Source organism: Pituophis catenifer, unplaced genomic scaffold, assembly GCF_029215685.1.
Source record: "Pituophis catenifer annectens isolate HBS135680 unplaced genomic scaffold, rPitCat1.0.hap2 SCAF_3, whole genome shotgun sequence".
In the NCBI taxonomy this organism is placed as follows: Eukaryota; Metazoa; Chordata; class Lepidosauria; order Squamata; family Colubridae; genus Pituophis; species Pituophis catenifer.
The window spans coordinates 31,375,846-31,389,862 of NW_027256883.1; the positions used below are offsets into that span (position 1 = coordinate 31,375,846).

The window sequence follows — 14,017 nt, forward strand, 5'->3', positions numbered from 1 at the left end:
TATATATTAGGTTAAAAATCACTAGCATGTGAATTTAACAAGTGCAACGCATTTAATCTCACATACCCAGGGGGCAAAGGTTCTATGCTGGTGTTACCAGGTTGCTGCCTTATAGCTTCGCCAGATACATTAGCAGACTCCCTTGGTTTTGCTACTTCTGTCATTGGTGCTGTATTGTTCTCTGTACTAGAGGATACTGAATCTGAAGGAGTAACGGGCTGAAATCCTGAAAATTCATTAAAGGCAGTTGTAGATGTACTGCTTTCAGCGTTACTAGTAGTAGCCTCAGTTTCTATAGGAGTTTCTGAAGTAGTAGCAGTACAATCTGCAGATGTGGATGGTGCTTCTGTAGAATCCATAGGTATTTCGGAGATTGAAAGATTATCAGCTTCCATTATGGATGATTCACAACTAACTGTAATACACAAAAAAAGAATAAAATGTGAATAAGCATTACTGTTATCTTTTGAATATTATATCTGAAATCAAACATGAAATCAGACTGCTTAGCCAGCAATGGTAACCTGCAAACATTATTGATTTTTTAAGTATTATAGATTATTAAAAAGCTAAAGTGATATGCAAAGAAAATGGCAACTGCAACATGATTTGATTGTGTTATGATCAACTTAATAGGTTCTTTCATTTTTGACTCAAGTCTTTTTCAACTTTTAGTAACCACATAGATTATCTCCAACTTGTTCTTTCAAGTCTCCCAATGATGCACACTGTAATTGAATACATCCATCTTGCTGCTGATCATCCCCTCCTTTTCTTTTTTTCCCACCTGTCCTAGTAAAATAGCCTTTTCCAAAGAGCCGTGTTTTCACATGACAAGCTCAAAGTAGGATAATTTGAGTTTGGTAATTTGTGTCTTGAACTCTGGATTTATTCTTTCAGTGATTCGCTGGTTTGTTTTCTTGCTATCCATGGTATACTCAGGAGTCTTTTTCAAAATGAAAGTTCAAAGGCATCAATAATCTTTCTCTTCTGCTTTTTAAAGTCCAACTTTCACTTCCATACAGTGTCACAAGGAATACTATGGCTTGCACTCTTCTGATTTTCGTAGATATAAACACATTACAGCATTTATTTTTTCTAAGGCCTTCATGGCTGCTCTACTATGCAATGCAGCTTTTGCATAGTCTTGTTCCATACAAATGTAACAGTCCAATAAATTCTAGATATTATTATTTGTTGTATAAGTCATAATTTGAGGTCCACTGACACTCTTGTAATAGACATTAAAACATTCTCCTATTGTCTATGTAATATAGGGATCTCTAATTCTTTGTTCCATTTTTTTCTTATTATTTGCATATCAAGTTGATTTGCTGATAACAAATATCTATAACAATTAATAATAAGCTTTTTAGTTTTAACAGTTTTAACAAGTTCTAGTATCTCAGGTGTTTCAGAAGCTAAGAATGGTGCTGGCCAATAAAATATTGCTAACAAATGTTGCTGTAAGTATTTCCATTGGATTATATCGGATAGATAATATTTAATACTTAACACAGCATATGTTAAATGTTAATCTTCATCATCAATCAGTTAATCTAAACTAAATATCTCCACTTCCATTCAATTTTTCATAGCTTCATTAGATTAGAAACTTGACTGATTCTTTTTCTGTGGTTATTTCAGTGAGTACTCCATCAATTCTTGTAACCTTCTGACTTGGTAATGACCAGAATGCTGATATAATTTCATTTTTTGATACTAGAGCTTCTTGTAAATAAGGAACATCCTCTAAGGTATCTTGGATGTTGAGTTTTGTATTGCACAGTGTTTCAGTATACTCCTTCCCTCTTCTTTGGCTCTCCTTATAATTAGTTACTATTTATCCATTGGTGTCCTTTAGCATACGCATTTGAACTTCCTTCTGAATTCAGGGATCTTTTGAAAGACTTTCCATGTCTGTTTCCATGTCTACATTTTTGCAGATGTTGTACACATTGCATACTGTTTCTTGCCTCTTCTAACAGTTCTCAAAAACTGTTCTCAAGAAGTCTCTTTCTGAGATTTTGTCTTTCTTGGCTTTAGCTTCTCTTCTCCTCTCTTCTTGGCAATTTCCAGAGTTTGTCCTGACATCCAGTTTGCTTTCTTTCTTATTTCAGTTTTAACAGTCTCTTTTCACAATCATCTTTAAAGACTTTAAGTTCATTACATAATTCCTCTGGTTCTCCATTATTAAAGTTTAGGAAAGCGATTCCAATGTTCTTCTTGAAGCGTCTCCTTGTCTCTCCTTGAAACACCTTGAAATTGCAACTTCTGACAAACAATAAGCTTTATTTCCAAAGCTGAAGCTGAAAAGGTCAGCTGTAAACATACTAACAATTTTAATGCAAACACATCTTCCTCCTTTCATTACTTTTGAAAAGTAATGAAAAAAATCTGCAGCTAAAATTCTATACTCTACTTTAGAATAAGCTTCAGCCTTATCTTCTTATCTTCTCAAGCCAAGAGACTGTCTTACCATAAGGCCAAGACAGACAACAATTTCTGGCAGCAGATGCTGGGAAGTGAAAGATAAAAATTAAATACTGGGGTGGGAATCTGAGCTGCGTTACATGGTCTGACTTAAAGTCTTAAGTATTTTATTGTCTATAAGTGCAGATTATGCCCTCTTGTCAGTATTAAAGATTCAACCACCATTTTAGTCCGACTCTGTACATGAATAAGAACAGGACAGGGTGCCCTTTTGTCTTAGGCAGAAAAACAAACTATCAATCTTATCCACAGCAAGGAACAGCCAATATCCAGTAGGGAGACTCCAGCAGTAACTGAAATTGACTGAAATTAAAACGTTTTATCCACTTTTCCAAACTGAAAGGGGCACTCTCTATTTTTTAAAAAAAGATGTTTGCTTCTAGCCAGCCAGAACAGAATATGAATCTGGCAACTTTTTTTGTTTGATAAGCAAAATCAATTAAAAACAGTAGATATGGTAGATATGTAGCTTTGTCTACATGCTTCAATATTAATTTCCTTGAGACTGTTATAAGGAAGACATAATATCTAAGAAATAAATTACATTATTACAGCAGTATATTTTATTACATTTATGATTCTTTACTTCTAATTAGTTTGAGTTTTCAGGTAAGAAACTGCTACATTTTAAATACATATTAGAAATAATAGAATAGAATAGATTAATAATAATAATAATAATAATAATAATAATAATAATAATAATAATAATAATAATAATAATAATAGAAGAGAATAGCTCAGGGTGGAACTGTAGGGTCCTTGGGGTCCTTGGGGCTCTCTGAGCTTGAATGTTTCCTTGCAAACATTTCATTATCCAACTAGGTAAGAATATCAGTGTTAGAAGGGAGTGGGATTAGCTCTCTGATTATATACTCATCACTAGTGCCTTGCCCTGTCAGTGTCGGTGACAGAATTCCTGGTGGTTCCTTGATTAGTGATTACTACATCCGGAATGCCACTCAGCAGTCCTGTTTAGTGTGACTCATAATCTCTTAGGAAAATACAAACAGAGAAATATCTCACAGGATAATATGCCATTACTACTGGAAACGTCACAAAAAAGATCACTTAGATCAGCTCTAATTTGAACACTGCCTAAGCAAGTCCTATGAAATGACTGGTATCTGAGAAGAGTTAATCCTGTGAGTCTCAAGGAAGCAGACGGGGTTCTCAATGCTCTGAGCACAGCCACCCGCATGATGAACCTATGTTCCTCCTGGTTAGTCAAGGCTGTTAGGAAATATGTGTAATGGTAAGGGAGAAAGACCTTGGAAGATGGGGCAAAAAGATGCTGCCTAGGGAATAGTCAGATGAGAGACAGCATAGTCCCCAGCTGCCTAGTGAGTGAGCAAGAGGCTCAGGAAGGACCTTCCCCAAGTTATCAGGCTGTAAAATTGACAGCAGGAAAATTGTACATTCAAACTTGCAAGATTCTGTTAACTGTACAAGAAACTAGAATTAGCTTATCCGGTCATGTTTCCTGTCTGGTCTACCTGGTAAAGCTGACATCTTGCATCAAGGTCCTCTTCCTTACATTTTTACAGGAATAGCATTGGGCCCCAACCCTGTTGACCTTCAGGAAAGAATTAAAAAGTTTATTTTTCCTGCAGGTCTTAGGTAATTTGTAAATTATTTGAATGGTTGCTATTTGAATGTTTGTACATTCCTTAACAGGTTGCTATTATTGTGGTATTTCATCTTATATTTAAATTATGTTTTAACCTATTGAATGCTAGCTTAAGTCATTTCATTGGCCTGAGCCTTTTAAATCAGATAAATAATTCCACCCCCCCAAGAAATCTGAGTTCAAGATAACTTATTAAATTTTTATTCTATTTTCTCTCAAATAGCTGTTGACCTTGTATTTATAAGTTAAGTTGTATACATATTCTGAATAAATGTTTACAATTTGCATTTTCCTTCTATTTCAAGGAACAAATAAATAGCATTGATAAAACATCTTATCTCAAGGTGACATACGAGCCTTTTTAAATCCAATTTTTTACCCAACGTTTTTCCATATTGTCCTTTAAAAGCTGCTGCAAAAGGTCAGATTATTAGATGCAACAGTAAGTGTAGCACAACAGAGAAAGTGACATTTTGTTACATACACATACTGAAGTATTCTCCTCCTATGTATCAGATTCTCAATAATCTAACTTAATAAATCACTTCTTAGTATTAATTTGATGTTTCCTTTTAAAAAAATAAGTCTAGTAAAACACCTTAGCCAACATTATTCTTACCAATGTTGTTATCTTGTTCACTTGACAGTGGTTTTGGTATTGGTGAATTTTTGGATCTGGTCACAATATGAGGAGATGATGAGTTGTCTCCATTGTCTCCATTAACAGCATGTATAGGGAATGAGATCTCTACTATGGAACTTGATGGTGTCTGATTATCTAATCTGTAGGAAATATCACACAGGTGATAAAAAATATGTATTACATCTATATATTCTCCACTCCAATAACCCACTACATACCAATCAAAAGTAAATGTATTTTAAATAATTTTCATATTCTTCTTCCTTCACCTGTTTTCATTTCTCAGCACCATATTTAATTTGTGTATCTGTCATGTTTTCAGCCATTAGAGCAAGGAATATAGGCAGTTCTTGTCAAATGACCACTCATTCAGCAATCACTTGAAGTCATGATGGTGCTGAACAAGGGGGACTTACAAAGGGTCCTCATAGTTGCAACCATCAAAGCATCCCTGGGGTCACGTGATCGCAATTTGGACACTTGGCAACTGGTTCAAAATTATGATGTTGCAGCATGCCATGATCACCATTGTGACCTCCACTGCTAGCTTCTGACAAGAAATGTCAATAGGGAAGCTATCATCAAATAGTGCTAATGGGACTGCAGGATACTACAGCTATGCAGGATTTGCCTCATGACAGCAACTGGGATTGTCACAACTGCCATTGTTAAGTCACAACTGCCATTGTAAATCACATGCCTTTGCACTTTACAACCACATCACTTAATAACAGTTGCAGTTCCAATTATCATCACTAAGAGAGCACTATCTGTAGTTTGTTTGTTTATAAATAAAATTTATTGGCCGCCCATCTTACCATAAGGTAACTCTGGGAGGCTTACAAACATTAAAAAAAATACCTCTACATTAATTCTGTCTTTGTAAGAGAGCCATATATCTATAGAACAATATAAACAAATGATGTGTAAAATATCAATTATTCATATTAACTTTATTTCAATGTGTATTTGGATATTTATTTAATATGTTCTATAACATTTTGCCCCTTCACAAACTAGTTATAATTACTTTGTTTTTTGAATGTGCATATTATTTTAATAAGCATATAAGATTTCTTATTATGTAGAACCCCAATTATTTTTCAGTATAATAAATTTCAAATTTCATTACACAAAATAACATTTTTGGCCACTAAAGTTGCTAAATGATACTTGATAAAACTGAATGGAAACATCCTGTCAAAATAGCTTAGTAAAACAATTTAGTGTAACACATTTTGTACTTCACAGTAGTTTCAAAACAACCAGTGGACAGAGAAAAATGAAGAGGACAAATAAATAGATATACTCATGTAAATAAAGATTATGCTGCTTTATCTCTGTAAGAAAACAAGGGACACATTAGACCTAAAGAAACAAACAAAAAAAAAATAGCAGGAGGTAGAATGATGTTTAGCTGGATCAGGTGTTTTGTTGCTAAACTACAGCCTTATTTACTTACGTACTTATTGACCGACTGACTGACTGACTGACTGACTGACTGACTGACTAACTTAATGTTTACAAGAGAATCCCAGCTGATTTACAGCAAGAATGAGTGGCAATAAGGATTGACTTTGAACTAATTTTTGTACAATTCATCTAGATAAGCTTCTTCCACAAAAGAATTGACTAAAGTAATGCCATACTGCATTTAAGAAAGCAACAATACAAGGTGCTGAACCAATTTGACTGTTTTTTCAACTATCTGAACAGCAGGAGGGAGAGGTTAAAAAGATTTTTTTTTTTGTTACACTGATGTAACATAATGTAAATTCACTGCCATTCTTTTCTTAACTGTTTTCCTGCAAATTGCAATCACACATCTTCCCTATTAAAATGTTTCATCCAATATATTAATTACTGCAGAAATTTTCACAAAATATTTTTATTATGTGCATGCAAAAATATACACAACTGAAATGCCTTCTCAAAGTAAACATTTAGTCAAATTAATAACATACATGATAATGCGCTACAACTTATTCCACTGTCTCCTAGCGGAGGCTACAATGTAATCTGATATTCTGCATATTCAATTCAATGACATTTAGTATTCAAATAGCATTCTTCAAAAGAAATCTAACCTGGAAGTTGTCCTAGCTGGTGTTTCTCTATTTTCATGTAAGGCATCACCATTTTGCTGGACTTCTACTAAACAATAAAACAGAAAATTAGATTTTTCCATTTCTCTTTTTAAACTAAGGGATAATAATTTTAATCCCCCTGAATTTAACTTACTGGTTACTAGTGAACTGCGATTTGAAAGAGATTCTGTTTCAAGCACCAAACCATCAAGCACTATTATCAGTTCTCCCGTTTGAATCAAGCCACTCTTATTTTCCAGTGAAAGCTTCAAATGTTCTTTGACATGTTCTACTATCAGAAAAAAAGCGTTTTGTAAAAAAAATAAGCCACTTATTAAAACAGCAAATACATTTTTTCAGATCTAACTCTACTACCTAAATATGTAGGAGAAAAAAATCCCTCTGTATGTCTAATCATTTCAAATATCAAGATTACATTTCTACCTCATGGTTATCAAATTATACAGAAATCTGAACAGTGTATCACACTATTTATGAAGCATAGTCGGTAATAATTGTCTAATTGCATATGTGTAATGCAAGATATAAAGTCTTAAAAACATCAAAATGAACCTATAACACAGAGGTGTCAAACTCAAGGCCCGTGGGCCGGCTGCAGCCCATGGGGCCACCCTGGAAACAGCAGACAGTCCGCAGTGCCTCTGCCAGTGAAACGGAGCTCAGGAGGGCCATGCATGGCCCTCCTGACCTCCGTTTTTGCTGGCAGAGGGTTGCAAGAGGCCGTCACAGCCGGAAACAAAGCTCAGGAGCCAGTTTTCGCTGGCAGAGCACTTGGGCCACCACAGGCAACCCTGACATGAGTGATGTTGAGCTGGCCATGCGCCCTGGCCATGCCTCCCAGTCAGTGTTGAAATCCTTTGCAGTTTGCCACCGGTTTGCTGCCCGTGCATGCACAGTGCACACCAAACATATGCTGCGTGCGGAAAAAGGAGGCTTGACAAGGTAAGTAAAACAGCGAGGGGGGGAACAGCTGTGCCGCGTGATTTAGATTCACTAGAAAGCAGGATTACCTGCTTTCTAGTGAATGTAAACCACGCGGCACAGCTGATCATTGGAAATACCCATTCTAACAAACCGGTAACTTTTTTTTAACTACCAGTTTGCACGAACCGGTAGTTTTTTAACTACCAGTTCACCTGAACCGGTAGCTTTTTTTTTAGTACCGGTTCGCCTGAAACTGTAGCTTTTATTACTCCTGGTTCACCCGAACCGGTGTGAACCAGTAGCATTTCACCCTTGCCCCCAGCCCCGAGGTCAAACACAACCCTGATACGGCCCTCAATGAAATCAAGTTTAATACCCCCGCTATAAGATATAAGGATCTTTATGTATTTAAAGCACAACTCACACAGATTGAAAGCTATTCATGAAATGGAGTTTTTTTTAAATTCCTTCCTTCCCAAGGCAACATTTATTTATTATTGGATTTATATTCCATCTTTTTTATTCTAATATTCAGCATTTTTTTATTCCGTTCAATTGTGTCTGATTCTTGGAGACTACCTAGACAAACCTTGGTATGATTTTTTCAGAAGTGGTTTACCACTGCCTCCTTTATAGGGCTGAGAGAGAATGACTGACCCAAAGTCACCCAGCTCGCTATGTGCCTAATGCAGGACTAAAACTCATGGTTTCCTAGTTTCTAATCTGATACCTTAGTTACTGCATTTCTTTACATTCAGCATGGGTTGCAACAATAAAATATATAGTACAAACAGAACAAGATGAATACAATTAAAAGATAAAGAAAAGTTAAACTCATTAAAATAAATAACAAAAGTTTAGAAAATATGTAAGAATTTACCATTTTCCTAAATAATGGGTGAATGGGAGCCAACTGCATCTCCTTAGGGAACCATTCAATACCTGGGAGCCATACAGAAGAATGTCCTTTACTAAATAATTGAGAGTCATGTTTTTAGCAGCAGGAGAATTTTCAGAATTGTGTCTACTGATCTAAGTAACTAGCCAGGTTCATGGTGGGAAAAATGGTTCACAGATAGTTAGGCCATAAGTCATGAAAGAGTTCTAAAGATCAACGCCAGCATGTTACATTGAGCCTACTAAGCAATCCAAAGCTGACACTGATTCACATACTTTTTTTCTTAACACCTATGGAAATTGCTTGTAACAGTATGTGCATATATCTGTATATATGCATATATCTGTGTGTGCACGCACATGTGCGCACACAAACACACCCACCCACAGACACATATTCATATCACCTACAGAACAGCAAGTTTCATTACACTAGATGAGTTTCCTTTAATCCTTGACAACAGAAGTTTTATGCAAATTCAAGGGCTTTTTTTAAAAAAAACCTTTTTTTGGAATAAATAGCAAAAGGGTGATTAGAACACTGGTATTCTGAAAGTTATAAATGGACTAAGGAGCCAGATGGGTTTGAAATTAAATAGATTTTGAAATTAAAAGCAGGAATCCTTCCTGTGAATTCTTTAGAATTCTACTAAACATGAAGAGTATGAAATTAAGCATAACAAAAATTTCCATGAGAAATGTTGATTAGGAAAAAAAAATAAGATGGGACTTTTGAAGTCTGGACACTAGAGGGAACCAAACTGAACTAAAGATTATAATTAAAGAAGAGACCACTAATACAAAATAGGTCAAATACTCTACCTTTGAAACAATTCAAGGTTATTTGAAAACAATGCACTCAGAAATTACTCTTGAGATTATCTGCTATTATAAAATGGATTGAAAAGAGGTTATAGAAAAATTAGTTTTACTGGACAAGAGAGAGATTGTTTAAAAATGACAGCTTAAAAATGATATAGAAAAAGATGTTACATAGAATTTACAAATGAAACCAGGTGATGTCTTAATAATTTTTTTTTTAATTTGATTTATATGCCGTCCTTCTCCAGAGACTCAGGGTGGCTTACAATGCGTTAATTAAAAGGTATACACAAAAACAAACCTGAAGATACCTGACTTCAATATTTTTTTTTCTTTTGGATTTACATATTAAGAGACATATTAAAGTTTTCAAGGGACAAAGAAAAAATGAAAAGAAATTAAGTTCTGGGATTCTATTTAAAGGGTTTAAAGATCAAGATTGTTAAAATCAAAGGGAAGGAGTACATGTATTTGATCAAGGTTAAAATATATAGGTTGTTGTTTCTGGTAACTCTTAATGGATTTTGCTCACTAGGACTGAATGACAATTAAATTTTAATTTTAATCAAAACAAATGTAAGCTTTGCTGGAGGACAAGAGATTATATATAGAAAGAAGAAATATTTTATTGTATTGTCAGAGAAAGTGACGTTACTCATGAAAGTAAAGGAATTTAAAGTTGGTTTATCTAATTAAGGTTAAAATATATATGCTGTTATTTCTGGAAGCTCTTAATGGACTTCTATTGATGAGAGCTAAATATGTTTGTTCACAGGTAAAAAATGACATATAGGAAGAAGAGATTTTTTTGTTGAAGTATCAGGGAAGGTGATAAGTTTCTGAAAATGTTTCTATTTATTGTGATGAAGAACAAGTCATTTCTTTATGTAACTTATTTTTTCTTTACTATATTTTTTCTGTCTTTTTAATTTTTTTCTTTGTACTTTTTTGTTTTTACTTTTACATTTTTTAAAGTTTGTATTAGTGTTTTATCTTTTTATCTCTAAACATCAATAAAAATTATTATTAAAACTAGAAAAAAAGGACAAAAAAAGACGACCAAAATAAGGACAAGCAGTACACATTCTAACTGCTGACTATTCCTTCATTCAACTTCATTTGGGTTTGTTTCTTGTTCCCTTCACAGATAGTATACATCCCTACTTTTTAGGGGCTCATCCCATTAATTCTTCCATCATGGTCCTTTCCTATGCTTGTTAATCCCCCTCTTGAACTAATAAGCAATTAATCAGAATGGCCAAACAATATTTTCAGGAAACACTCCTCACAATGAGTAGTTATTCAGGAGATCCCCTTTTCAATGTTCACAGCTAGCAAGCACATAGCCCTTCCAAATGTGCATCTTTTCTTCCAAATTTCTTATTGAGCTCCACTGGCAAACTCCTGTGGACTCTCTTTTTTCATTGATCCTTAAATGTTATTTAGTTCAGATTACACTTTTTAATGATTCCTGTCTGTCTATCTATCTTATCTATCTTACTATTCATCTCACAGTGTAAGGCATACAATACAGTAAAACAAAAGAAAGTAAAAACAATTTTAAATATAAAAACAAATCAAAATTACAAAAGATTAAAACAAAGTAAAAAAAAAAAAAACCACAGGCTTAGAGAGGAAAGGTGGTTGTGGCTGCTATGGTACTACACAAGCCATCTCCAGCCTACAACTTCTCCTTACCTGGACCCCATGCCAACTGGCATAGCCAGTTTTAAGGCATTTCCTGAAGGCCAGACTGGGGTGGACCTCACCTCCTGCAAAAAGATGTTCCAGAGAGCGGGGCCGTGGCAAAAAAGGCTCTACTCCTGGATCTCGCCAGCCATAATTCCTTGGTTGATGGGATCTGCAGTAGACTTCTTCAGCCAGCATGAATATAGAGGGGCAAAATGGCTCCTAAAATATCTTGGAGCTACGCCATAAAGGGCTTTAAAGGTAATGACCAACACCTTTAATTGTACCCAGAAGCAAATCAGCAGCCAGTGCAGCCTGCGTAACATTGGGGTTACATGTGCCACCCTAAGAGCCACTAAAACTATATGCGTGATTGCATTCTGAACCAACTTAAGTTTCCAAAAAATACTCCAAAGGTAGCCCTATATAGAGTGTGTTGTAATAATCGAAATAGGGGATAACCATGGCATGAGTGACTGAGTGCAGAACCTCATAATAAAAAAAAGGATGCAATTAGCACACAACCCATGGTTGTACAAAAGATCTCCTAGCCTGCTACCTCCTCTTCGAGCAGGAGTCACAAGTCTAGCAGAACTCCCAAGTTGCTCACTGGATCTGCCTGGGGTAGTTCAGAGGGAATTATTATCACATAACATTTAGCATACCTATATTTAAGGCATAATGGGAGCATAAAATAAAGAATATTAAAAATAAAAATAAGTGGATTCTATGCAAACTTTAACTTACATCTTCTATTGTGAACTTCCAAAGCTTGTCTAAGATCTACAGTGGCTTTTCCTAATAAAGCATCAGCTTTTAAAGTATGATGGCTCCAAACTCTAAATTCCAAAGTGGTCTGTGGAGTCACATTCCTAGACAAAAACAAATTCCTTTTTAAAATTGGAAATACATTATTGCACATATTTAATAATCCCCAAAATGAAAAGCAATTATTACTTTATTTAAATATTGTCTTTTGATTAGAAAGCAGCAAGTTTAGATAATATATCAACACAATTATAATACAGCCTGAGTTCAATAATTAAAATGATTAAAATTAGGTCATATAATGTATAACCTAATACACAATATTCAAACTGTCATAATATACTTTTCAAAGTAATCTCCGTCTTCTGTTTATTTATGTTTCCACTTACCTGAATTTCCGTTATGGATAGAAACAAGGCCAGATTATTGATGAAAATTTTATTTTCAAAAATGGGGATTAATTTGTGTTTGTTTCTTCATTCCAATAGTAGGTGAGACAATCTTGGATGCAATCCAAAACAGTGGAATCTATCTAGTGGAATCTAACAGAGGAGACTCTACTTTCCTATTCCATCATAACACAATGACTAACTCCATATCACCAACAGTTTTTCCCTCGTCTTGTCCATTAAAAAAACTAGTCTGATTAAGGGATCTGGTACCTGCATATTTATTCTGGATATTTGGGATAGAAATAGTTAATTACAAAAATATTCTACTTACACTGTCAATTGTTCTTCCCATTTTGGATTTGAGGAACTGCCAGACTTAGATGTTTTCTTCACTTCATTGTCTGCTACTAGTTCTGTATAAATGGCAGCTAAACCAAAAAAGTTCTTTTTTCTTTTCAATTTGGCACTAGAAACTAAAAAAAAAAATACTTAAAACTACTGGAAATAGATCTTTTTAGGAAATGACAATTAATTACAATGTCTCTATTCAAAACTAATGAATGGGGGAGCTTATTTTTACCATCATCTAAAAAATCCAGACCAGGTGCACATTTTGTGATTACAAACGGTATTTTACTGTATATTAAAATTGCCTAGAAGTACTCCAGTAATTTAGAAGATATTGACAATCAAAAGGCTTCTGCTTTGTTGCAAAAAAATCCCTTGTATATATTCCAGCATGACAGTTGGGATCCAGAAACAATATCACACTTCACACTTCCTTTTTCATCTAGCTAAAAGGACCCATATTAAAAAAAAAAAACACAAAAAAACAAAACCTGATGGGTGAGTACTACTGGAAGGGTGTGATAACAAGAGTTAAACAGATCTATTTGAAGTTGTTCTTCACACTTCACTAGTAACAAACCAGTACACTAATATTAACTGTTTATCGCCTGAGTTATATTTTCATTGAAAATGGTTCCAGCTCCTTAAATCACCTTCTGACATAGAATGTTTTATAAGTTACTATAGCAACATGCCGACAGAGGTATTATGTAATCAAACAGCAAACTTTAAAATCTACAGATATAGTTTTCACTAACCCTATCATCAATATCATCAAGAACTTCTAACAATCCCTACTCCTTCTTAATCGACATTTTGAAAGGACTTAAATCTAGTTTCATATAGTATCACAAAAGCAAAAACTATTATTTTGCTTACTAAAGAAGTAAAAGTACAGGTATTCCTCAACTGGGACTGAACCTGTGTCACAAAGCAACGTAGTTGTTACATAACCGTCCTGCTTAGTGACAGCACTTCCAGTGGTCCCAAATGAGATTAGAAATTGTAGAGAATATTCATAGCTTGGGTTGTAGATTTAGGTAGAGGTCTGTCCTCCGAACTTGCTGGTTGGATCCTGGACATTTTGTTACCAAACTAGGTAACATCTTCAACGAGGATTTTGGGTGAAGTATCTTGTTCGTTTATTCGTTTAGACCCTATCTTATATTTTTTTTGAACTCCGAAATAAGCACTTGGCCTTATTTTTGGGGAGGTCTTATTATTTTGGGGCACATGAAGCAAGATGGGGCTCCTCTTGCCGCCTAACTGATTTCCAGCTCTGTGTTTAAATATTTTTAGGGAG

General features: G+C 34.7%; 1 protein-coding gene across 2 annotated transcripts in view; it reads right to left on the minus strand.

Moving 5' to 3' along the window:
- Positions 1-14,017, minus strand: part of WWP1 (WW domain containing E3 ubiquitin protein ligase 1) — a 58,393-nt gene that overhangs the window by 18,300 nt on the left and 26,076 nt on the right. The window contains exons 3-8 of one of the 2 annotated variants that reach the window (XM_070940465.1): positions 12,698-12,839; positions 11,954-12,078; positions 7,008-7,145; positions 6,854-6,920; positions 4,743-4,906; positions 67-415 (exon numbers count right to left, since the gene is read on the minus strand). In XM_070940465.1, coding sequence (XP_070796566.1) covers positions 67-415; positions 4,743-4,906; positions 6,854-6,920; positions 7,008-7,145; positions 11,954-12,078; positions 12,698-12,839 — 985 coding nt within the window. The remainder of the gene's footprint in view (positions 1-66; positions 416-4,742; positions 4,907-6,853; positions 6,921-7,007; positions 7,146-11,953; positions 12,079-12,697; positions 12,840-14,017) is intronic. The other variant, XM_070940464.1, reaches the window with a different exon arrangement.